This window comes from Chiloscyllium plagiosum, unplaced genomic scaffold, assembly GCF_037043375.1.
Source record: "Chiloscyllium plagiosum isolate Xiang-an unplaced genomic scaffold, Cpla_swu_hap1 HiC_scaffold_32, whole genome shotgun sequence".
Lineage (NCBI taxonomy): Eukaryota > Metazoa > Chordata > Chondrichthyes > Orectolobiformes > Hemiscylliidae > Chiloscyllium > Chiloscyllium plagiosum.
Genome location: NW_028270170.1, coordinates 39,474,509 through 39,501,273, shown reverse-complemented (window position 1 = coordinate 39,501,273; position 26,765 = coordinate 39,474,509). Strand labels below are relative to the sequence as shown.

The 26,765-nt window shown below is 43.4% G+C and overlaps 1 protein-coding gene across 1 annotated transcript in view; it reads left to right on the top strand.

Annotated features, from left to right (window-relative positions):
* Nucleotides 1-202: 202 nt before the first annotated feature.
* Nucleotides 203-26,765, top strand: part of LOC122540016 (proto-oncogene Wnt-3) — a 115,650-nt gene continuing 89,087 nt past the window's right edge. Inside the window, exon 1 of the mRNA XM_087977655.1 lies at nt 203-379. Coding sequence (XP_087833781.1) covers nt 300-379 — 80 coding nt within the window. The 5' untranslated portion in view covers nt 203-299. The remainder of the gene's footprint in view (nt 380-26,765) is intronic.

Genomic DNA, 26,765 nt, shown 5'->3' with positions numbered 1-26,765 from the left:
TAACGCGCATCAAAACACTACCTTGTGCAATTAGCTGGATATTGGGGTGGTAAGACATGATTGACAGCACTGAACTATATAATCATCTGTGTCCTAAGGCGATGAGATCTGATTGGGTCCCAGCGTGCATTTGAACCCCTTTACTTTTGTATTAGCATCTGTATAATGCAGGAAGCTCTCGCCCGTATGGTGAAGTGTTGACCCCGAGCTTTGCTACCTTCCCAAGTTTATTTTTTTAAAAGAAACTTTTCTCCCCTCTCTTTCTCTATCTACTTTCTCACTTTCACTCTGCCACACTCATGGATTTGTACCTGTTTGGATTTGTGCTGTCGTTCCTATTGAATGCAAGCCACGGACTAGCCGGCTACCCGATCTGGTGGTAAGTGAGATTTCCCTTCTTGATTGAGGTGCCCTGTGCCTGGGTGTGCTTGCTTTTATTTCCGATTCAAGGCTATTTCGGAAAGGCGCTCTGGGAGAAGTGATCGTGTTCCCTAAGAGGAATGCCTGATAAGCCGGGATAGCGCTATCTGATCCCCGGCTCTGTTAGCCAGCCGTTTGATGCTATTACGAGGCTTGCTATCTGAGAGACAGGGAGAAATGGGGTGCAAATATAAAAAAAGCAATCTGACCGACTTTATATATATATATAAAGAAAAGACAGAGCGGCGGAGTGTAGCCATAAACAGAAATGTAGAGATATTCAGAGGGTTCCGAATGAAAAAAGGACGACGTGGAAATAAAAGAGGCGAATAGAGAGAAGGTGGAGAGAAAAGAAAGAGAGAAAGAAAAAGCAGGAATAAGCTGGAAAGAGAGTCAAGGGGCTGGCGACAAAGGGGAATGCAGAGAGAGAGTCAGGCAGGTGAGGTATCTGACTCATCCCGTGTGCTACACGGGGAAAGGGCGTTCCTGAGCCTTTTTTTTAAACGAAACAAAAGATTACGAAACACTGTAAAGGCCGTCCACATGAAGTGTATTTCTGAGTCTTGGACAGAGGATGAGCAGCCCTGACTTTGTTGGGGGAATTTGGGAGAGACTTTGAAACAAGTTCAGAACAAAGTTGAGAGAGCTTCTGCTTTGAACGGGGATCTCTCTCTCTCTCTCCGCCGTCGGATACAAGTCATTCTTGCTCGGAACAACTTCATTGAAGAGACGGGTTTACACATTGATTTTTGCTTTCCGGTAAACCGTGCCTGTAGTTATTAGGATTTGCCCCTCAGCGATGGAGTGAGGGCAGAAAGAGCTTGGAGTTAATTTGATCCAAATAACCGCAGGGCGAATTTTTTTCAAAAAATACTGATCCAAAAAATGTTAAGATGTTTTGAACCTTGTTAGGAATCACTTGATATCAAAACTGCTTTCATAACCCACATCCTGATTCTAAATACTCCAACACACCCCGAGGGGGAGAAAAAAGTGTTTTAAAAAATCCAGCAGGAACAGGTACAACTTGACAAGGTTAGTTTGCAAAATAAACACTCGATCTTCTGTGTTCCGCTCGCCAAAAAACAACGGGGTAGGTTCCATTTTTATCCCAGACCCTGGGGTCAGAAAGCCCCAGTTCTGCCCCTCACCCTGTTCCCATGTTTTGCTCTGACTTCAGATGCATAAAAAGTGCCCGGGAACGGGAAGAACGCAGCGAGAAGAACAGTTCCCGGGACTGTGCCGGGTTTCGATGCAGACCTCGGCAGTCCGTGTTCTGATCTAAACAAAACAACCGGCTGCCCCCCCGGGCACTGTGTACCTTTTACCCCCGGACACCGTGAAATAATTGCCCCTCGGCACTGGGCACTTCCATCCCCGCACTGGGCACTCCCACCCCCGGGCGCTCCCACCCCCGGGCACTCCCACCCCCGGGCGCTCCCACCCCCGGGCACTGGGCACTCCCACCCCCGGACACTGGGCACTCCCACCCCCGGACACTGGGCACTGCCACCCCCGGGCACTCCCACCCCCGGGCACTCCCACCCCTAGGCACTGGGCATTCCCACCTCCGGGCACTGGGCACTCCCACCCCCGGGTACTCTGACCCCCGGGCACTCCCACCCCGGGCACTCCCACCCCCGGGCACTGGGCTTCCCACCCCCGGGCACTGGGCATTTTCACCCCTGGGCACTGGGCACTCCCACCCCGGAGCACTCCCACCCCCGGGCACTCCCACCCCGGGCACTCCCACCCCCGGGCACTGGGCATTCTCACCCCTGGGCACTGGGCATTCTCATCCCTGGGCACTCCCACCCCGGGCACTGGGCATTCACACCCCCGGACACTGGGCATTCTCACCCCTGGGCACTGGGCATTCCCACCCTCGGGCACTGGGCATTCTCACCCCTGGGCACTCCCACCCCCGGGCTCTCCCACCCCGGGCACTCCCACCCCCGGGCACTGGGCATTCTCACCCCCGGGCACTGGGCATTCTCACCCCCGGGCACTGGGCATTCTCACCCCTGGGCATTCCCACCCTCGGGCACTGGGCATTCTCACCCCTGGGCACTCCCACCCCCAGGCTCTCCCACCCCGGGCACTCCCACCTCCGGGCACTGGGCACTCCCACCCCGGGCATTCCCACCTCCGGGCACTGGGCACTCCCACCCCCGGGCACTGGGCACTCCCACCTCCGGGCACTGAGCACTCCCACTCCCGGACACTGGGCACTCCCACCCCCGAGCACTGCGCACTCCCACCCCCGAGCACTGCCACCCCCGGGCACTGAGCATTCCCACCTCCGGGCACTGGGCACTCCCCCCCCCCCGGACACTCCCACCCCGAGTCACTCACACACCCCCAAACTCCCCCCCCCACACCCACACCGGGTCAAACACGCCCCCCCGTCAGTCACTTCCGCCCCCGGGTCACAGCCCCCCGTGTCACTCATTCTCCCCCCCCCCCCCAAAGCCCCACACCACTCCCCCCGGGTCACACCCCCACCCTCCCGGGTCACTCACACACACCCGGGTCACACCCCACCTTCCCTTCCCCCTCCCCCGTGTCTCTCAGAGCCTGGTCTGTGCAAAGACCCGGTCAGGAGCAGATAGTGACTGCGAGAGTTTCGTGAGTCGACCCCGGGAATCAAACCCTCAGCAGCCGAACCATTGACCATGTTTCACCATAACCGTTATTCGCTTATTTCCAGATTATTCCATCAAGTAAAACTTGTTTTTAATAAACAATGGCTTATATATTTACCATTATTTAACAACATTAACGAGATCTAGGGATTAACACAGTGCGATTGTCTTCCTAAACGAAAAGTTACTTTTACTAAAACATTTCTAAAGCAAACACCCAGAATTATATAAAAAAACAAGAGGACTCCACTCCTTGTTCGTTGCAATGTGCCTGGATCCTCTCTCGATATGAGAAATTTTGAGTACAATGTATCGTTTATGTATGTGTAGCAAACTGCTTAAGATGCATGTAGCAAATTTCAGTCAGAGGCAATACTGGGCTATTATCAGGAGTAAGAAAGGCGGAAATCAAATGACCGTAAAGGACAGAGATAAATAAGAGATACAAACATATTACTACAAAAGGTAAATATGCTGAAAATTCGAAACAAAATGCTGCTCAGACTCCAAAAGTAACGAAAACGGATGTGCATACAAAAACGAGGATATCTGAATGAAATCTAATTTCTAGCTCCGTCCCATTCAACAGCCAGCGCTGAGGGTGGGGGCTGTGGCAATGACAGGTTCCATGCTGGCCCAGGGGATGGATAAGATTCAAACTCCGTGCTGTACCTGGCTGCATAGACTCTCTCCCAATTATCCCTTGATTAGGTGATCGATCATTTATTGTTCCTGCTTTAGCCATTTTTATCCGCCAGGCATGACTTTCCAGTCAGCACTGACACCTCGTAGAATAACTGAAAATGTAAACTGACGGAAGAAAAGTGTCCCAGCGAATTTTGCTGGTCTGCTGGAGATATGCCTTCCCCGAGAGCCATTTCCCATTTTAGGAACGGAACCCATCACTGACAGATGTGGAAGTAATCAATATAGTGGGAGCAGGCAGGATTAAAAACGGGCCTTTACACCTTTCACAATGACAGTACATAGATCAACAATGCTGCGCATCGTTTTAGCAAACTCTCTTAGAGAAGTGGGGCACAGGGGGACTGGAATCATGAAAGGAAAATACCGCGGCTTCTGGAAATCTGAGACAAACATAGAGAATGCTGGAGAAACTTAGCAAGTCTGGCAGCATCTGTGGAGAAAAAAAAGAGTTAATGTTTCGAGTCCAATACTTTTCTTCATTCCTTTCTGAAGAAGAGTCAAATCGAGTCATGCCTTTGGTCTCGAAACAATACCTCTGTTTCTCTCTCCACAGGAACCACCAGACCTGCTGAGTTTCTCCGGCTTTCTGGAATACGCTTACAGATTTAATTGCCACCTTCAAACTGGAATTGGATGTGCTTTTTCTTAAAAAAAAAGGGTCGAGGGAGGGTGAAACATGCAAGGACATGTGAGAAGAGCAAGGGAGTTGGCTTGGTTCTTTGTTCTTTCAAGGAGCGAATACGGCGGCAATGAACAGAATGACCGCTCCCTTTATATATTGTTCAATACTGGGACTCTATGAGATAGTGCTGCTTCGTATGTGTGCCATTGACGATCAATGTCAGATTGTTTGAGAATCAGAATTAATCCTCTCATCGAGAGGATGGTGGTCGGACTTTATAGGCGTACAGGTGTCGTTTACTTTGAATATCTTAGGTTATACATGTGTGACGCGCCTACCCGGAACTGATGCCACCCTGCGCATCATTGCTCAGTATTTCGTTTCCTTTTGATACGGCGCCCTGTATTTCAGAGAGGGATTTCGCTCTTGAAGTACATCGCTAGTAAAGATTGATACCATACTGAATCCACCACAGACATAATCCCGTTCCTGCCCTCCCTTTCCTGCGGATTTACCTGCCAACCGCCAGGTCATGAACTCTCTCACCTGACAGGTTAACACAGGCCAGTGCAGAGCAAAGCAGCGAGTTCCCGGGCCCCGGGAACCAGGGGTGATTCCTGCTGCAATCCAGATCAAATAAATTTACCACGAAAACTTCAACCCCCCACTTCAAGTTCCTAACCTTCTTCAGTGTTCGGTTAGTGTACAATTTGAGAACGAATTCTTAGTCTCCCAATGGCCGCCCCATCTGGCAGTCTCCTCTACCCTAACCTCCACTGGACAATCCAAATTGGCCCAGAGATGTCCCCACCTGGAGAAGGTTTTACAAGTCGGGCTCAAATTACGGTCCCTTTGGAAAGGGGGGTCACCTCCTGCCGATGCGGACAGTGTCCTGGCACCCCGCCCAGTTTATATTAGCTTCTGTAGAAGCTTTGCATTTCCAACATGTAAACTCTTGCGGTTCGTTTTTCAGCCTTGTTTAGTCTCGGCTTGTTTACTGACACCATGACACATGCCTCCACCATCTCCCCCAAAATCTCTGACCTAATTCTCCCACCTCCCCCAACCCCCAGCAGACGCGACGATGCTGCATTTGTCGCGTCTCAGTCAAAAGCGGTGCACTCCCTGTGACTCAGCGCCCAATAATATATGATGGATGGAGGAAGCGGCCAGTCACTCAGTGTCCCGCGCACGGACAGTGATGGAATATGTCTTTACCGCAGTGCAGTGGGCGCCAGGCACTCTCTCCAGCTGGCCTCCCAGAGAGGAACTATTACAACATGCACACACATCTATTCCCCGGCTCCGCCAATTTTACCCCCGGCCCCTCTTTTCATTTCATCCTTTCAGAGATTTTTGCCAGAGTAGTGTTGAAAAATATTTTGTACGTTTGCATTCATCAGGACAAAAAATGCTCAGAATAAGTGTCGGTCTCCGCTCCAAACTGATATGCTTGAAAATTGTCCTGAAGTGCAAAACAAAGAAGTTTGGTTTATTTTTCCAGCAATTCTGAAGCTCTGTACTAACAAATACAGCTCTGTAATAATTCCTGGTGGGTATAGATTTTGTGACTTATTTTTCTCTATCATTTAAGCGACACGTTTGACTTTTGTTGTAAACGAATGGCGTTCCTCTCTGAGTAGAGAAGGGATGATTTACTCGAGGGATTTATGAACGGTTTTGATCAGGGTATATAGGGAGAAACTGTTCCCATTGGCAGGAGGGTCAGTAAGCAAAGAACACAGATAAAGGGTAATTACCGGAGTATAATGGGTGAGGTAAGGTTTTGTTTTTATACTGAGAGTTATGATGATTAGTCCCGAACGGGTATCCAACAGCAACTGCCCGTGAAGGAATCTGGTCATTCTTAACGAGGAAGCGAGCAGGGCTGTGGGAAAGAGCAGGACAGTGGCGCTAATGGGCTAACAGAGGCTCGTTGGGCAGAATGGCCTTCTGTTTTTAAGGCTCTAATATTGAACAAATCGTTATATAATTTGTAGGCTGCCTTTTTCAGTAAACAACGAAAAGATTTCGTGTTTGATTCCCTTTATCACGGGGCTATAAACAATTTATTCAATTTATTACCGAATAAATGAACTCGAACAAGAGCGGTCATTTTGTAGACATTAAAGCAGAAAATGCTGGAAAAGCTCAGCGGGTCAGGCACCATCTGTGGAGAAAAATCGGAGTTAACCTTTCGGGTCGAGCGACCCTTCCTCAGAACTTGGGTTTCTGGAGAACCTCAGAGCTGGGCAATTTCTGTTTTTGTTTCTGATTTGCAGCATCCGCAGGTCTTTAGGTTACTTGTAGAGTTGCTTTTGCTTCCAAAGTATAATTGGGATTCCTTTACTTTCTAAATGATGGAGGGAATGAAAAAAATCTTGCAATTGATGAGTGGTCTGTCCTCAAGTAATAAAGCAGCTTTTAGTGGTATTGAAAGGAATCTGAGGGAGGTGATGCTGGGGGATCAGTGGGCGTGTGGCCACATGAACCAGATTCTTGACACATTCTAATGTCTAACCGTCCCATAGTCCAAGATATATCTACATAAGGAGATAAGATAGATTCGTGGAGATAGAAAGGGAGACAGCGTTGCAATGAGTAACCAAGATATCCAGACGGGGGAATTCAGGAAGTGGGGACAGACAAACAGAAATAGATGCACAGAGTGATAGCAATTTTCATTTAGAGAACCACCCTTTCACGATCCGAGGATGTTCCAGTGAAATAACTTTAAATAAACAAATGACTGCAGATGCTAGAATCATTTCTGAAAACAAAGAAAAAAATGCTGGAAATCGCATCCAATAGTTGCTTCCTGACCCGCTGTGATTTCCATCACTTTTTCTTTCCAATTACCGTCGAAGTGGAGTCATAATATTACAGGGAAGTGTTATTTGTTCCCAGCAAGTTCCCACAGAGAGGAATAGGATAGCGGGGCGGGCCACCTGTATACTCTATGCTGATTGAGGATATTGACCAGGGCACGGCGTTGGAAATTCACCTGCGCCGCATCAAAATAGCGCCGTGGACTCCTCTCCATCTGCTTCAGACGGGCCTCGGTTAAATCTCTCATCGAAAAGGCAATCCCCGGATCACGCAGCACACCGTTAGCGCTGCACTGAGTTTCCAGGCTGGATTTTTATCCCTTAAGTCCGCGACTCGTTTCCCAAAGCTGCAGCCCATAACCAGCACAGGGGCAGGAATACGTACACAGAATCTGAGTAGTAATGAGTACTGTCTGTGGAGGTTTCTTACTGCACGTGTGTGTGTAACTGTGCAGCTGAAACGAAAGTGTATACTCAAGAAGTTTTTTTGGAGTTACAAAATACCTCCAGACGACTTTTATGCATCTAAAACTGAAAACTATATTCATCAAGGCAGACCCAAATTAGATATAATACCCTGGGAAGAATTATTTCTGGGGGGTTGTGTCTACCTAGAACCGCTTTGGGAGCAGGTCAGGGTGGAGATGACCGATACACACACACACACACACACTCTCTCTCTCTGGGAGACTGTGTCTTCCTAAAGCAGAGATGTTTACTCAACAAATCGGGATATTGGGGATAAAAAATTATAAGATAACTCCCCCAAAATGATTCAAAAGCTATAACTATTATGAGACTTTGAGATATTTTCGAATGAAGCGACTACACAATATTAGTACGTGTAGGGGGAATAAAATTGACATATATGTCAGCAAACATAGATCTCGTTTGAGCTGAAGCTGACAGTCACGTTGACCTAGCAGTTACCATTGCTTCTCACGTTATAACATTGACATTCCCACGTTATAGCATCATTGCAATATTAAAACAGCAATATTTGCATCATTGAGGCTAACTGCAAAGCCAAGATCTAAAAAAAACCTGACAAAACATTCATGCACACCCTTTACTATCAGTTACCTCTCAGCGATGCAGCAAGTCGCTGAAGGTGTGTTTTGAGCTCACTGAAGCATGCATTTACCGCAATTATACTTCTTAAATATTCATGGGCATTATTCTCGTTATTCCCTTGTCCTATGGAGTAATATTCCAGATGTGGGCGTCTAGCATGTGTCTGTGACTATGTGTCTCTGAGTGTATGTGTCAATATATTTGCAGATCTGTCTATATGTGTGCTAATCTATGTACATCTATACATGCATGGATGCAAACATTTGTGTGCTTGCTGGCAATTATTTGTGCAAATAGCTATGCTTGGGTAGTTCTATACATTCGCATTTACAAATATTTGTTCATTCATGTGTGTACATGTCAATCTATTACATATGTACATCTATTACATATGCATCAATACGTATCAAAATGTGTATGCTGTACACGCATGTATTTGTAAACTTTATGTAGATTTATACAAAAACATATATGAGATAAAACACGAAAATAAACCAAATGTTTAAGAGGCAACTCTATAATTAAGCAACTTACTTTAAAACAATTTATTTGAAAATTGACTAACTGTGAACAGTTCATCAGCATTCGGGGAGAAAGAGCAGAAAGGTTTATGAAGCTGCATTGAGATTGCACTAAATAAAAATTTAAAAAATCTGCATCAGTGTATCAAAAGCTATCAATATGAATTCTGGTAAGGGAACTATTGGTTAGAATGCAGCGCGCATTACAAGGGTACCTGAAAGGTAAAGACACTAACCAAAGTATAAACTACTACAAATGCAGAACAACGTTGATATAATTAAATAATAGAATGGGGTTAAATGGTCTATTCCTATAACTCTGCAAGTAATAGCCAGAAACTGTTAGTTTAGATCTTGTAATATGGAAACTAGACATATAATTTGGCTTATAAGTCATTGCATCACCAATAAAATTTAATTCAAAGCGTTTGAGCCAATTAGATATGATCTACATGCAAGATGGATGTTTCTTATTGTACACATTCTGCATTCCAAATTTAATTTGTTTTATGGAGTGGATTGTGCAACCTCTCTGACACAGGTCATCTATAATAATTATCCAGTGTTCAATCTTATTTTCAATGTTCATCAGTAAAATTTATTTTAAAAAGTCAGGAGACTAATCTGGACACACCTCCCCAATCTCACCACTTGATAATATTAACTAATCAGGCTTCTTAATGCTTTATTGGCATTCTTAATGCTTAACGGCTGAATATCCTTTCATTACATTCACCTTATGTATTTATTTAGCGTTGCCTTAAAATATCAGTAATTGCATTTTCAGACAGCCCTCATGTATTAGACTGCATTACTATATCTCCCCCAGGTAAGTAAGTCAGTTATTTCCTTATCTCCCTGTCTTAAGTGACACTTCACCCAGCTTTTCAATCCATGTGCAGAAGAATAAGTGTCTGTTTGGTAAACTTCTTGTCAATATGTGGATTATGCGTGTATTCTATTGAATTTATTAGCAAACTATTGTGACAGCAAATCAATGCTATCAGAATAAGAATTAGCGGCGTTATTTTGAGCTGGCTGGCTCCTTGTTTCATGTTCTGCACTGGTTTGATTCCCGATGTCTTTCCTTTGCAAATGAGATAACTAGCTGTAGTCAAATAAGTTCAGAATGAATAATGAGAGACATTGGGCAGCACGGTGGTTCACAGCGCTGGCGACTCAGGTTCGATTCCACCTTCGGGTAATTGCGTGACATTTGTACACTCTCCTTGTGTCTGCGTGGGTTCCCTCCGGTTTCCTGCCACAGTCCAGAGACGGGCAGGCTGGGTGGATTGGCTGTGGGGAATGCAGGATCCCAGAGATAAGGTGTCTGGATGGGATGCTTATTGGAGAGTTGGAGTGGACTCAATGGGCCGAATGGCCTGCACCCACATTGTAGGAATTCTATAATTCTAAGTAACGATATTCCTTTCCTACACACCTTGACAGGGTCAATTTGTGTCATTGGTAGCGTTTAAAGTAGAAATATTAATTAAAATTTTAAAAATGATAGTTGTGTCAATGCCAGTGTTGCATCAACCAGTGTAGCCCTATAGTTACTTTAAGCATTATGATTTCTGTACTGAAAGGAACATTCCATCTTTATTTTTCCTGTGAAAATTTTAAAGGCTTCATATATTTACAGATGTCACTACAGTGACTTTATTTTAATCTTGTGGTTCTAAACATGAATGTTAGCAGCAAAACCACCAAACTGGAGCAAAGGAATAGTTGGAGGAGAGGCTTCATGGCCAACGTGGCGGTATTATTGTTAACTGGGCCCCATCAAGGGTTAAAATATGAGAACAATATAGAATAGTCTCATTTTCCCTTGAGCAAAGAAGATTAAGGGGCGATCTGACTTAAGTACTTAAGATGATAAAGGAGTTGCCAGATAGCTAGAGAGGAACTATTTCGTACAGTGGTGAGGCCCATAACAAGGGAGCGCAACCTCAGAGTAAGACTGTTTAGGAATGATGCTAAGGACCGCTTCTTCATACAAAAAGGTAGTGGAAACTTGGGACTCTTCCTTGACAAAAACAGCACTTTGAGAAATTCCTGCCCTCTGCTCTCTGCTTTCCTGCAAGCCAGAGCTCAAACATATAAGTAAAAACGTAAAATGCGTTTGTTTGCACCCTTTCCCCACAGTACTTTACACACCAGTTTTGTGAAGTTCAAGGTCACATATTTTCTGTGCAAGTAAGTACGTGTGGAGACTGCTGTACACACCCGATTATTTAAAATTATGTTTTAAAATTAATTATCCAATAACTTGGATTAAGTGAAGTAGATGATACAGGTTAATGGTAATTTCAGGCAAAAATACCATTGTCAGATAATTTGATTCAAGCTATTTTGAATAAAGTCTAAGTTGTGGTGAGTTAAGCTCAGTAAAACGTTGATAATCTGCATAGTATACACACACCCGTGTTTAAGTGTACACAACAAAATGATACATGAGTTTAAATAGTTAAACACTTTAAATGTGTCATTTGTTAAATAACACTCCGATTTCTATTCCTCACCGTAAGGCCTTGCATATTAATTTCCTTCTCCATCACACAGGCCTACTTGCTATTTTGAACTGTGCGAATATGCCAGAGTATGCGAGTTATATCTTTGTGCCTATTTAAAATCTATTTTAACTTAATTGCTAGAAAATATTATTAATCACTTACAGTAACAATAAAGGATTATTACAAATAGGAATCCTAATAATGTGTTCATTACAACGTCTATAAGAATCAGGATTGAAAGCAATTCGTTATAACTTATTATTACTTATAACTTATTATTTCGTAGAATCAAGCAGGTGGAACAAGCAGATCACAACAATTTTACATTCCGACAAAGCATTACCGATCTAATACCGTTGAATCCAATTCACTAGCACCTTCAACTGTTCGATCTTACATTTGAGAATGAATCCTACATGCACCATCTGCAATAACTTATCTTAACTCATTGTCAGATGGAGCACAGATAATACTATAAAAACAGAACAGGGTAACTGTATAAATCAAAGCAGCCAGCATCTAAATGGGGAAACTAACGATTTCAGTTTATCAGAACGCGATTGCTTACTTGCAGATAACTATGTGGAATGTACTGGCAGAGGTAGTGGTGAATGCAGGTACAAAATTCAAAAGACATTTGGATAAGTACACGAATAGGGAAGGTTTGGAGGGATACGGGCCTAGCGCAGACATGTGGAATAGTTTGGTTCGGGATTACGGTCGACATGGATTGGTTCCCATGCCTTATTGACTCGATCATTGTAAAAGGGATTTTCTGCAATCGTTCACCTTGCACAAGGTTGTTTACTTGGGTGCATGGCCAGGAAAAGTGCCCACCAGAATGATACAGCAAGGTCCCACAAACAGTGGAGCACAACACCCCCACCCACGCCACACACCCAACACGTGAGCTGCTTGAGGAAAGCGATTTCGACCGTGCATTTCCCTAGCACAGTGAGTCACTCTACCGCCCGGGGAATAGAAAAGTCCCGGCTTGGAAGTAATACAGATTGATTTATTAACCGGATCGAAATGGATGGCGCCTCCGCCCACTCCTATCTCGTCACACCCATGCCTGATTCCTTATTTTGCCCCCGTTAATTCACCGTGCTGTTTAATATATAATAAATATATAAGCACTCAGGTGGTCTAGGCATTGATATGGGGTTGAATCATTAACTCCAGTCAAATGGGCTGAATTGTAATCAGTAGAGATGGATAGCAATTGCAGTGACACATTCGAACAAAACAAACGCCATTTATCACAGTGTCACCAGACATTCAAATTCGCCGATAGTAGCCCTGTGTCTCAAAGTTCCCTACAGTGTAAAGGTCAGTTGTGTTTTGATGCCCAAGCACTTTAGTATAATGTTAAACGTATTTCAGAGCGAGTTTCTCTGTTTCTGGCTCTGCAAGCTCCTCCTCGCTTTCTATTTCACACAAGTCACCTGGAGAAGGTTCTATTCAAATATATGTTCATGATGGACTGGAATGGAGAGCAATTCCATGTCACCATTGTCCAGTGCTGCGGGGTATTAGAAAGAGACAGTGCGGCGCTCGCTCCTGTTTGATACGGGCACGGAGAGCTGAAATCTGGGCGAGAAATGCACGAACAACGACAGAGAGAGAACGAGAGAGAAAGCCCAGAAGGGACAGAGCTCCGTCAACACAGCAAACGTGCCAGCTCCTTGCGGTTAAAGGCTGTAAAACATTGTTCAGTGTAATGTAAATCATCTCGGAGTGGTACTGAAGTTGTCACCTGGGAGCTCTCTCGTGCGGGTCGCTGCAGTGCTGCTGTTTTCCCCAATGAGGAATTTGTGAATTCCTGTCAGGGAGGGTGTCAGCAGGAATGCGAGCGGGGGAATGGAAATCTTTTTCACTGCCGCTCTTTCCGGGCATTGGCGCAAGACACCAAGAGAATGAAAACGGGACTGACATCAGGTGGGCTCTGTGAGATGAGTAGGTCCCACCATCTCCCGGATACCTCGATGTAAACCTGTTGTCGCCCGCGTTAACGACAGCTCCGACCCGTTCCACCTTCTGCTCGGTGGAAGAAATGATGGCTTTTCACACCAAAGAACTGGCTCACTAATGCCCTTTAGGGAAGGAAACTGCCACCCTTACCTGGTCTGGCCTACATTTGACTCCAGACCCACAGCAATGTAGTTGACTCTTCACTATCCTCTGGGCAATTAGGGATGGGCAAGAAATGCTGGCCACGAATGAACAAAAACTAATCTCTCATCACTACCTCAACACGCAATATAATAATTGAAATGAATCCATATACCTCTGTATTTGTCTCTCTATCTATTCAGAGATTTGCTTAATTATCACAATAATCTGTCTTTGCATTGATCAATCTCGCTGCCACTTTATGTTTTCTAACTGTTGATATACACATAATCAGCAGAGATATCTGCAAATATATGTACACACACAAGTACACGTTGAGATGCACACATTAACATTTCTAACATGTCAAGCGGCATTGCCGCAATTCTGTGCACAGCTCTCTCTCTATATATATATGCATCTGTGTGTGTGTGTGTGTGTGCATTATCTCTGGCTCTATAATGGAATCTATTCAGTTGTAAACGACAAGCCGACGTGCAGCAATGTTAAGTCAAGCAAAGACTTGAACCACGTTGTTGTATTACAAGGAGGTGGAGGGAAAGGGGGAAGAGACAAGTAAGCCAAGAGCCTGACCTACTGCCTGCAGCGAGAACAATGTGATCTATACTTAACTGCATCAGACAGTGGGCTCAGATCAGTCGAGTCAACCCCTATCGAACATGTAGAACGAATTCTCAGACGGATTAGAACAAAAAAAAAATCATTACTAAAGATGCCCTGATTAAGGCAACGTCTCTGAAATATCTCGAGTCTCATGTAAAGTAGTTGCTAAATGTAGTACAAAATGATGGGATTGGAATTCCAATACTGTAGAGTGTTGGAAGTACTAAAGGTGACATATACCTGCTACATTGATCAGAATATGGGGGTGCAATGAGGGAAAAAAGGTAAAAGCACAATTGTCATAGTCTTACCAGACCATAGCACTGCTCTCTCATTAGAGAGACTGGTTGTGATTTAACCTGGGGGTCTCAGCGCCTCAGGTATGGAGAATCCCTCATCCTAACCTCAGCCGGTGAAGGAATTGAACCCATCCTGTCGGGACAATGGGGACGTTACATCTGGTAATCCCGAAATCTGCGGCTCCACCCCAACCAAATGCCCCCGAGTTTACCTGCTCCAATTTATTTCCATCCCACGGATGTCCAGGAATCCCTCCCACTCTTACCCTCTGCCATTGGCGTGCTCTTGAAAAGATTTGCCTGTTAACACCCAATTTGTTTGCCCACGTTTCTCAACGCATTCATTGCCCCTGCAGTTGGCCTTGAACCCGGAGCTTCAAGCTCAGACACAGAGACCCTCTTACCCAACCGCACCGCAAAACCCACGTGAATATATTTGGGATTTAAAGATTAGTATCAACAAAAGCGACAGAAAGCCGTCAAATTTACCTGGAGAATCTAACCCCCCCCCCCCCCCCCGCTTAGTCATTAAAAAGGGAATCTGACATACCCTCCCCCCACAATATTGAGCAGAAATTGGTTAAATCCCCCCCAATCTAATAAACCACTCAGTTATAGAATACAAAAGTGACTCGCAAGCACCTTCTTTAGACCGTATTGTCTTCCCGGACAATAAATACTGTACTGGCTAGTGTCACACAGATCAGAAAGTGGCATTTTGTTAAAACTGAAGTCTGGGGATAATCGATACTGGTTGTCGAAAACTGCGTTACTCGTGGAACTGAATCTTGTAAGAACTGTAAGTCTCAGTTGACCAAGAGGGAACCTCTGCTGGAACACAATGCTGTTTATGTCCCATAAAATGACAATTTTGCTGCATGTCTGTATAGAAACAAAACAAACACGCCTTGGATTTCAGTAAATTCGCTGCCCACAAGAGTTTGCGGCGATTTCAAAGCTCAGAATATTGATCAGATATTTTTAAAGTAAACGTCAAGATGAAGGTGAATGGTGAAGAGTCCCCGTTCAGGGCGGTAAATAAGGAAGAGGTGGGCAAGGATTGAGATCAAGGAAAGGACGCGAGGGAAAACTGAGTATGGACACAATCCCTGCATAGGCGGAGCTGGGTACTGCAGATGCTGGAGATTGGAGTCAAGATTAGAGTAGTGCTGGAAAAGCACAGTAGGTCAGGCAGCATCTGAGGAGCAGGAAAATCGACGTTTCCGGCATTCCTGATGAAGGGCTGTTGCCTGAAACGTCGATTTTCCTGCTTCTCGGATACTGACAATCCCTGTTTACACAACCTTCCTGGCCACAACACTGACTGTCAGCATCCAGCCTCAGAGTTTACCATTATTTTAAAAAAATAATTAGAAACAAAAACAAAGTAATGACGGCGGAACTATAATTCACGTTTGTACGGATTCATCAGATTACAAACTCCAAAGCAATTCAACTTGAACACTTTTGTTTAGTGTAATCAATCTGCCAGGCATCCCGAGCTGTGGAGTTCAGGTTTAATTTTAAAATCCTCCCCAATGTTTGTAAAGATCAGAGACTGTGTTCCCAACTTTTACCGGCTCATCTTCCCGTTCAAAACACGAGGAAGGCAAAACCACATTAGTTGGATCTAGAGAAGCTACATAAAACAAAACGAATATTTCATTTCTACCCTGTAGTCACTGATGATGATGGGGAAGGTGCTAACACGTTATACAATGCAAGATTCCATCAACTGCACGATCAGACATTTCATTGTTGGTGGTTATTTTTATGAATAAAGTATATTATTAAATTTAAGAAAACACAGGATTGATCAGAGGACTAGGAGAATTCGGTGAATGGTGTCCTGGGATCTTCCATGTTCGACTGAATGGACAGGGAGGACCCCTGTTTCATTTGGAAACCACTTACTGAAATATCAGCCTACATTCCCTCAGGTGTCCGGATTCCTGCTGAGGCCTGGTTAACTAGGAGGAAATTGAGCATTTAGACCAATGATATCTGTATAACATACAATCTGGACGAACTTCTGAAAATACTGAATTATTACACAAGTTGACAATGTATTTTTAAAACATTGTGGTAAAGCTCGCAGTTTGGTATCTGATTAAGTACGTCTTTTTAAGTAGTGACTGGGATGGCCAAAGCCATGGTTTGATCATTTGACTCTCTCGCCTTCATACGGTTTGCACACTCCAGACAAACACAAAGTTGACCATTTTGACAGTAGCTCATTTCTCGGCATCTTGCTGCTATCACTGACTCCGGAAGTGGGCTTGTTCACCGCAGAATTATTACAGTAACACCCTCCAGAACGAGCGAGCGATCCCTACAACATGACAGCGTCGGTCAACGTTCCCACGGGTGGCCGAACTCCGATCTAAACAGTCAGTGGTTAGTACCAGTTTGGCCCCGTTGTAAATTCTGATTGTTTCAAAACTGCTGTTCCCAGCAGCTCCTGAGGTGATATAAAAATGGGCGTGCTTTTAATGCCTGGGGTTATTTATCTAAAAAAAATCTTGGGGCAAATGCATAATTTAGGAAAGCAGCGAAGGCAGCCCTCCCTCGCTGTCAGTAATGTAAAATTGTCAGAACACATCCGCAATGTAAATCTCAAAGCCAGAGGTGCTGATTGAGGATTCATTCCTGAAATGGTGCACCCAGGAAAGACATCCCGCTGGCACGCCTCTCTATAAGAGAGAGATTACCCCGGGCCACGTTGTACCATATTTTATGATCTCCTTGATTTAGTTTTATTAGCCAGAGCACCATTTCCTAAATCAATCGCACTGGTATGCTCATATTAAACATCAGCCATTCAACCAGAAGATTGGCTAAGGCGTGCATTGTACATTAGGTAATATCTGCACCGTCTCTTTCTGTGGGCAGTTTACAAATGTTCACTTTGTCCCTAGAATCCTATCTTAATTCCCTGGTGTGTCGCTTTCCTTCTATAATAGGTGGGAATTTGTTCTTAAATCCAATGTCTTAATGACTGAAGGCCAACCAATTAGAGTCCTCACTGTGTCATAATAAAACTGAGCCCATGTTGATCCAACAAAAGCCTCCAACTGTTTTGTAAACCTTCCTGGCCTCCAGCCTGAGCTGTTCTTCAGCATAGCCAATGTTTACTGAGTAATGCATGGGCTGGTAATAGACTTCAGAACTGAATTAGGATCTGTGCTGATTTATCTAGTCAAACATTTAAGCGAAATTGGTGTATCCATGTATGTTTGATATCAGTACTCGTTAAATAAAATGATACTTTAGTGATACTTATGTGTACCTATTAGATACTTATGTGTCAGATATGTATCTGGTGTATCTGTCTGGGGATCCATGTATCTATTATACATGTCTACATGGTGAGTGCAAGAGAGATAACTATTATGTTTGTTTTTGTTTATGCAGTTACAGACAATGAACAGATTACTAATGATTTTATATGAACCCTGATTAGATTGGAAAGACATTTCTCAGATTTGTTTATTCCCCATTAACCTTGAGTTTTCCCTTCTCCATGGCATGACTCGAGGCTGGGGTTTTGGTGGTTTGGGGAGTTGGGGTCAGGAATGGTAGCGAAAGGGGTTGGACATTACAGCTTCAAGTCATAGTAGCCTATCTATTGTGAAGAAGGTCAGGTTTAATGAATTATCGGTATTTCCTGCCTGACAATTTTATTCATTCTTATGTTTGAGAGAATGGGAGGATGTATCACTGATATTTATATGTTCTATAAATATCAATTACTTGTGAGGATAAGTATACATATAACACTTGGTGTTACCTGATGTTGAAAAGCAGAGAAAGGGGAAGCAGGAAAGCAGGGCATACTTTCTGTTGGAAGATCTGGTTAAAGTTTGGCATTCAGCAGTTCTTGTTCTAGCCGTTGCACTTTCCATAACTTCAGCAAGTCCTTAAATTATTTTCCTCCTACTTCCCCATCCTCTACCCCTTTAATATATTGCCACCGGCATTGCTAGCCTACTCATCTGATCCTACCCATTACCAGCCTCCTCCTTCCTGTTTGAACTTGCTATCCTCATCTCTCCATTCTTCGTTGTTCGTCATTTTATTTTTAACTTTCCTTCCATTTCCTCTTACTCTTACTTGCTTGCCCTGAGGGGCAGCTGACAGAGTCCGCATTTCTACACAACACATGTTGAATCTCTCTTATTCTCTTGGTCTCTCTTATCTATTTTCTTTTAATAAATCTTTTGTTGGTTTCACTATTCAATGCACTTGTTTTGTCCAAATCAAGACATGATATGGAAAGTTATGCTATCTGCTGGATGTCTTGAAACACATAAAGGTGGATAAATCTCCGGGACCTGATCAGGTGTACCTAGAACTCTGTGGGAAGCTAGGGAAGTGATTGCTGGGTCCCTTGCTGAGATATTTGTATCATTAATAGTAACAGGTGAGGTGCTGGAAGACTGGAGGTTGGCTAACGTGGTACCACTATTTAAGAAAGGTGGTAAGGACAAGCAAGGGAACTATAGACTGGTGAACCTGATGCTGATGGTGGGCAGGTTGATGTATGGAATCCTGAGGGACAGGATGTTCATGTATTTGGAAAGGCAAGGACTGACTAAGGATAGTCAACATGGCTTTGTGCATGGGAAAACATGTCTCATGAACTTAATTGAGATTTTTGAAGAAACAAAGAAGATTGGTGAGGGCAGACCAGTGGACATGATCTATATGGATTTCAGTAAGGCATTTGACAAGGTTCCCTATAGGAGACTGATTAGCAAGGTTAGATCTCATGGAATACAGGGAGAATTAGCCATTTGGAAACAGAACTGGCTTGTAGGTAGAAGACAGGGTGGTAGAGGGTTGTTTTTCAGACTGGAGGCCTGTGATCAGTGGAGTGCCACAAAGATCGGTACTGGGTCCACTACTTTTCATCATTTATATAAATAATTCAGATGTGAATGTATGAGGTGTAATTAGTAAGTTTGCAGATGACGCCAAAATTGGAGATGTAATGGACAGTGAAGAAGGTTACCTCAGATTACCACAGGATCTTGATCAGATGGGCCAATGGGCTGAGGAGTGGCAGATGGAGTTTAATCCAGATAAATGTGAGGTGCTGCATTTTGGGAAAGCAAATCTTAGCAGGACTTATACACTTAATGGTAAGGTCCTAGGGAGTGTTGCTGAACAAAGCTACCTTGGAGTACAGGTTCATAGCTCCTTGAAAGTGGAGTCACAGGTAGATAGGATAGTTAAGAAGGTGTTTTGTATGCTTTCCTTTATTGGTTAGAGTATTGAGTACAGGAGTTGGAAGGTCATGTTGTGGCTGTGCAGGACATTGGTTAGGCCACTTTTGGAACATTGCGTGCAATTCTGGTCTCCTTCCTGTCAGAAGGATGTTGTGAAACTTGAAAGGGTTCAGAAAAGATTTAAGGGATGTTGCCAAGGCTGGAGGATTTGAGCTATAGGGAGAGGCTGAATAGGCTGGGGCTGTTTTCCTTGGAGCATTGGAGGCTGAGGGGTGACCTTATAGAGATTTATAAAATGATGATGGGCATGGATAGGATAAATAGACAGAAGCTTTTCCCTGGGGTGGAGGAGTCCAGAACTAGAGGGCATAGGTTTAGGGTAAGAGGGGAAAGTTACAAAAGAAACGTAAAGGGGAACCTTTTCACACAGAGGGTGGTACGTGTATGGAATGAGCTGCCAGAGGATGTGGTGGAGGCTGGTACAATTGCAACATTTAAAAGGCATCTGGATGGGTTTATGAATAGGAAGGGTTTTGAGGGATATGGGCCAAGTGCTGGCAAATGGGACTAGATTAGGTTGGGATAGTTGGTTGGCATGGATGAATTGGACTGAGGGGTCTGTTTTTGTGTTGTATATCTCTATGATTCTATGACTCTATGCTACTTCCCAGTTTCTCTTTCCATCCCAATCTATCATTTATGGATGAAGTATCTGGGATTTTTATTCAGTGTAGGAAAACTCAGAATTTTAACCTTCACTGATTTTAAAAACTGCTAATTGATGATTTCTTGAAAGAGTATTGAGTGCCTCATTGGGAAATGATTATGCAGTGTACTGAAATTACAATTCTAATTTCAAAATGAGACCTATCAGTTGAAGTTAAATGTTGCTATTTTAACAATGGCTACAGAAATGTGACCCAGAAAATATAAGAAAGGAAGGGTTTGTACATAGAAAGCATACACACACTTAAGATTGGTCAGATGTAGATATGTGTGGCTATTTACCTATCCCTTATCCTCATTCATGTTGGTATTTGTGTATCATTATCTCTAAATGCACAAGTATTAAAGGGGCATAGATACCCATGCTTTTGTGGATATGTTCATGTGTCTATGTAAACATGTGTCCATTAAATCCACATGTACAGAAATGTGTGTGCATGAAATGCACGTATGTCTGTTTGTATATATCTACTGTATCTATATGGTATTATACAGTATGTATAAGGTCAGAGAATGGGGATTCTGTCACCTTTCTCTGTTGCTTATGTATTAATGATATCAATCCTCAGTCTATTATATATCTCTTCCTCTAACAACTTCCCTTTCTCCTTCTCAATCTAATTCTTAATTTTGTTTCCATGTTTCCTCCTCTTATTTGTCTTCCTTCTTCTTCCTTTGAGACGGAAGTTAGAGGAAGGCACAGAGTAGCCTAACAAAAATGGACTCAATTATTGCTGCAGCCTACAATTTCTGTTAAGAAAATGTATATCTCTGATACTGTCTTCCTAAGCTCCCTGCCTAGCATGTTGTACTTCCCTGTTGCCTTCTGTGACTGACCACCTTGTATGTTGACTATTGTCATTTCCTTACAATCCCAGAATAGCACACTTACCACTGAACAATGCTCCCCCTGCCTCTTGCAATGCTCCCCCTGCCTCTTGCAATTCCCAAAACTTCCAATTCATTTTCTCTTAAATTAGCTCACCCTTAATTCCTTTTCACCCAGATCTCCAATATTTCAGCTCACACTACCTTAGCATGTCTAAGATAAGGGGCCACAGAACATTGAACACATACTCTGAATCTATTCGCCACTATTTAAAAATCTACTGTCCACTTTCATCAAAATGCTTTGACTTGAACTTAGGAAACAACAAAATGATATTCAATCGCTCTCACTCTCTTTCTTTCTCCTGTCTCATAGATGTCAACAATTGAAATATTTGCATTTCTAGCTGCCAATAAAATCAGATAAGGGATTGCTGTTAACATCGCAATTCTTCAGAAAAAATGACCTACAGTTTAGAAAATGAAATATTCATTTCTTTCTCTCAGTTTAATACATTTTCTAAAGTACAGTCAAAAAGATTCACAAGGTATAACCTACGTACTTTCATTGTTATTGTCTCATTTCCACAGAATTTTCCCATTTAAAACACAAGTAAATCAAGCACCACAGTAGAGAACCTGAATATTGTTGAAAAGAGGGGTATGTTGCTGAGACAAATCAGGACAAATACAAGAGTGCAACATTTCAAACAATCAATGAATTTATTTTACTGGAGAAAATGATTCTGCTTGGTTGACAAGTTGATTTTGATTGGTTGAGATGTTGCCCTGGAAAAAACAATGTGGATTAGGGAGGTTCCCCAAGCTCCAGGTGATTCAAAAAAGATGCAAAGTTTAAAAATATCTCTTTTGTTTGCAGAGACTGGGTCTCATTGTATGAATTTTCATTATTTCTAGCAAACATAAATGATTCACTCTAATTGTTAGCTAGTCTTGTGATTAGCACACTCTGGATTGTTATTCAGTTATATATAATAGCAAGGTGCAGATCTTACTCAACAAGCCCACACTTGCAAAGATCAAAAGAAAACATCTACTATTCAATGTTTTTATGTAATTAGGTCGTACTTGTTAACAATCCTGATAACCAGTTAATCAACGTGACTCATTTACATAAAGAACTGTCCACCTTTGAATATGTTGTGATATTTATCACATGTTTTGCATATTTCTGAACGTGTATGCTCTGATTAGAGAAAATTGTCAGCTGTATTTATGGTAACAACACACCTTTAAATCTGTTCTTCTTCACTATATTCAATAGTAATTGGATTTAATTAACATAATACAGTATTAAAGAATTGATTGACAAAAGTGAATGAAGACATGAATCCTTCAATATATTCAACACGGATAACAATTTATCAATAAGTTAATGGACGTCCTGTTGGACGTTCCCCCACACATGAAAAGTAAGTTCCTTATCAATACTTTTGTTTGGATTTATAGAATATTCTTCTTTCACCAAATGATATTAAAACATCTTTATTCTGTGAGGTCCTGCTGGAGTTGTCAACAGGTGTAAGGAGAGAGGCAAACTGTTTGTGGATGATGACAATGAGACATGTAATTGGTTCCATATCACAGATTTCATTGGTTTTCAATTTCTGTATTATTTCTCAAAATATCTTGACATTTAATAATATAATTTTAATCTAAAGGCAGCAGCTAAACAAACTCAGGATTGGGATTCAAGGCATGGATTAATTCCATATCATACAAAAGAGCTATCAGTAAAATACAATATTGATCTATCAGTTGCATTGCATCATTTGACCATTCAGAGCTACATCCAGCTTTTCAATACATATTTAACAATCAAAAAGTAATTTTTCTTTTGTGCTAGACTTGTCAGTTCATGGAATCCCTACAGTGGAAACAGGCCATTCAGCCCATCAAGTCCACACTAACCATCTGAAGGACATCCCACCCAGACCCAGCCTATCCCTGTAACCCTGAATTTTCCATGGCTAATCCACCTAACCTGCACATCCCTGAACAGTATGGGCAATTTAGCATGGCCGATCCACCTAACCTGCACATTTTTGGGGATCTGAGATTCAAATTTGGGTTCAAATTCTGACATGGCAGATAATGGATGCCCATGAATCTGCTGTCAATTTTTGGGGACCCTCTTGTAATGCACTGGTAATGCCCATCACCTTCGACCAGGAGGCCTATGTTCAAGTCCCACCTGCTCCTGAGATGTGTCGGTGGGTTAGAAAAATACAATCGTACCAGGTCTCCCTAGGGGTCAGTGTTGAGACACTTGATTTTCCTGATTTGTACAGGATATGCTTAAGTGTCCTGTTGTAATTTTATACTTGGGAAGCCAGCAATCTGGAAATTGTAACATACAGTGTGCATTCAGTCCCAAGAATTGCAAGATGGCTACATGCAACTGTGCCCAGTGCCAGGGTTGGGCCTTGTTACAAGGTTTTCAATAGGTCAGTCAGATAGTTCAGTGTCACTGAAAAGGAGATCAAAGGTTTCAGGCTCCACTTAAATGAGTATAAGACAGATGTAGACTCCATGTTAGACAGTTCCACTGCTGGGAAGGTCACTGAATGAAATGGGTTATGATGCAATGAGAAATCAAGAGCAACCAGACTCAAGACAAGTTCTAGCAATTAATAGGCAACTAAGTTTAGGAGTGAGAGTTCAGGAAAAGTCTTGGGAGTTGTGGGAGCCCAGAAGAAGCAATGTGCCACTAATATTTCAGTGCAGCTGTGAGCAAGGGTGAAAGAAACACACAAGCAATGCCTCATGAAATTGAGCCAGGTGAAGATCTGTCTACCGAGTTAGTATGGGTGGAAATAAGGAACAGCAAGGGAGCAGTCACCTCGTTAGGGGTTTACTACAGGCCCCCCAATAGCAGCAGGGAGATTGAAGAAAGCAAAGGTCGGCAGATTTTGGAAAAGTGTGGACGTAGTAGGGTTGTTGTAATAGGTGACTTTAACTTTCCCAATATTGATTGGAAACTCCTTCAAGCAGAAGATTTGAATGGAGCTGTTTTTGTAAGATGTGTTCAGGAGGGTTTCCTAACTCAGTACGTTGACAGGCCGACGAGGGGAGAGGCCATTCTAGACTTGGTGTTCGGCAATGAGCCGGGGCAGGTATCTGTGGTAGGAGAGCATTTTGGTGATAGTGACCACAACTGCCTCACATTCTACATAGCTATGAGAAGGAGAGGATTAGGCAAAATGGGAGGATATTTAATTGGGGAAGAGGAAACTATGACGCGATTAGACATGAGTTAGGAAGCATGGACTGGGAGCAATTGTTCCATGGTAAAGGCACTATAGACATATGGAGACTGTTTAAGGAACAGTTGTTGCGAGTGATGAATAACTATGTCCCTCTGAGACAGGTAAGAAGTGGTAAGATAAAGGAACCTTGGATGATGAGAGCGGTGGAGCTTCTCGTCAAAAGGAAGAAGGTAGCTTACATAAGGTGGAGGAAGCTAAGGTCAAGCTCAGCTCTACAGGATTACAGACAGGCGAGATAGGATCTCAAAAATGGTCTGAGGAGAGCCAGGAGAGGGCACGAGAAAGGCTTGGCAGAAAGGATTAGGGAGAACACAAAGGCATTTTACACTTACGTGAGGAATAAGAAAATGGTCAAAGAAAGAGTAGGGCCGATCAGGGATAGCATAGGGAACTTGTGTGTGGAGTCTGAGGAGATAGGGGAAGCCCTAAATGAGTTTTTTGCTTCTGTCTTTACGAAAGAAACAAACTTTGTAGTGAATGAAACCTTTGAAAAGCAGGTATGCCTGCTGGAATGGATAGAGATAGAGGAAGCTTGAGGTGCTGAAAAGTTTGTCAAACATTAAGATTGACAAGTCGCCAGGCCCGGACCAGATTTGTCCTCGGCTGCTTTGGGAAACGAGAAATGCAATTGCTTTGCCACTTGCGAAGATCTTTTCATCCTCGCTCTCCACTGGAGTCGTACCTGAGGACTGGAGAGAGGCAAATGTAATTCCTCTCTTCAAGAAAGGAAATAGGGAATCCCCGGCAATTACTGACCAGTCAGTCTCACATCTGTCGTCTGCAAGGTGTTAGAAAGGATTCTGAGGGATAGGATTTATGACCATCTGGAAGAGCATGGCTTGATTAAATGCAGTCAACACGGCTTTGTGAGGGGCAGGTCATGCCTCACAAACCTTATCGAGTTCTTTGAAGATGTGACTAGAAAAGTTGATAAGGGTCGAGCTGTGGATGTGGTGTATATGAACTTTAGCAAGGCATTTGATAAGGTTCCCCATGGTAGGCTCATTCAGAAGGTCAGGAGGAATGGGATACAGGCGAACTTAGCTGTCTGGATACAGAATTGGCTGGCCAACAGAAGACAGCGAGTGGTAGTAGAAGGAAAATATTCTGCCTGGAAGTCAGTGGTGAGTGGTGTTCCACAGGGCTCTGTCCTTGGGCCTCTACTGTTTGTAATTTTTATGAATGACTTGGATGAAGGGATTGAAGGATGGGTCAGCAAGTTTGCAGAGGACACAAAGGTTGGAGGTGTCGTTGACAGTATAGAGGGCTGTTGTAGGCTGCAGCAGGACATTGACAGAATGCAAAGATGGGCTGAGAGGTGGCAGATGGAGTTCAACCTGGATAAATGCGAGGTGATGCATTTTGGAAGGTCGAATTTGAAAGCTGAGTACAGGATTAAGGATAGGATTCTTGGCAGTGTGGAGGAACAGAGGGATCTTGGTGTGCAGGTACATAGATCCTTTAAAATGGCCACCCAAGTGGACAGGGTTGTTAAGAAAGCATATGGTGTTTTGGCTTTCATTAACAGGGGTATTGAGTTTAAGAGTCGTGAGATCTTGTTGCAGCTCTATAATACGTTGGTTAGACCGCACTTGGAGTACTGTGTTCAGTTCTGGTCACCCTATTATAGGAAAAATGTGGATGCTTTGGTGAGAGTTCGGAGGAGGTTTACCAGGATACTTCCTGGACTGAAGGGCTTATCTTATGAAGGAGAGGGGACCTAATTGAGGTGTCCAAGATAATGAGAGGCATAGATAGAGTCGATAGCCAGAGACTATTTCCCAGGGCAGAAATAGCTAACATGAGGGGTCATAGTTTTAAGCTGGTTGGAGGAAAGTATAGAGGGGATGTCAGAGGTGGGTTCTTTACACAGAGGGTTGTGAGAGCATGCGGCAGTTGTGGAAGCCAGGTCATTGGGGACATTTAAGAGACTGCTAGACATGCATATGGTCACAGAAATTTGAGGGTGCATACATGAGAATCAATGGTCGGCACAACTTCGTGTGCTGAAGGGCCTGTACTGTTCTATATTCTATGAAGGGGTGTGTATGTATGTGTGTGTGTGTGTGTTTGCATGTGTGTATGTGTGTGGGTGTTTGTGCATGTGTTTGTGTGTATGTTTTTGTGTGTGTGTGAACATGTGTGGTTGTGTGCGGGTGCGTGTCTGTACATTTGTGTGTGTGTGTTTGTGTGTGTGTCTGCAAGTCTGAGTATGTGCACGGGTGAGTGCATGTGTTTGTGTGCATGTGTGTGCGAGTGCATATGTGTGTGAGTGGGTATGTGTGAGTACGTGTGTGAGTGTGAGAGTGTATGTGTGA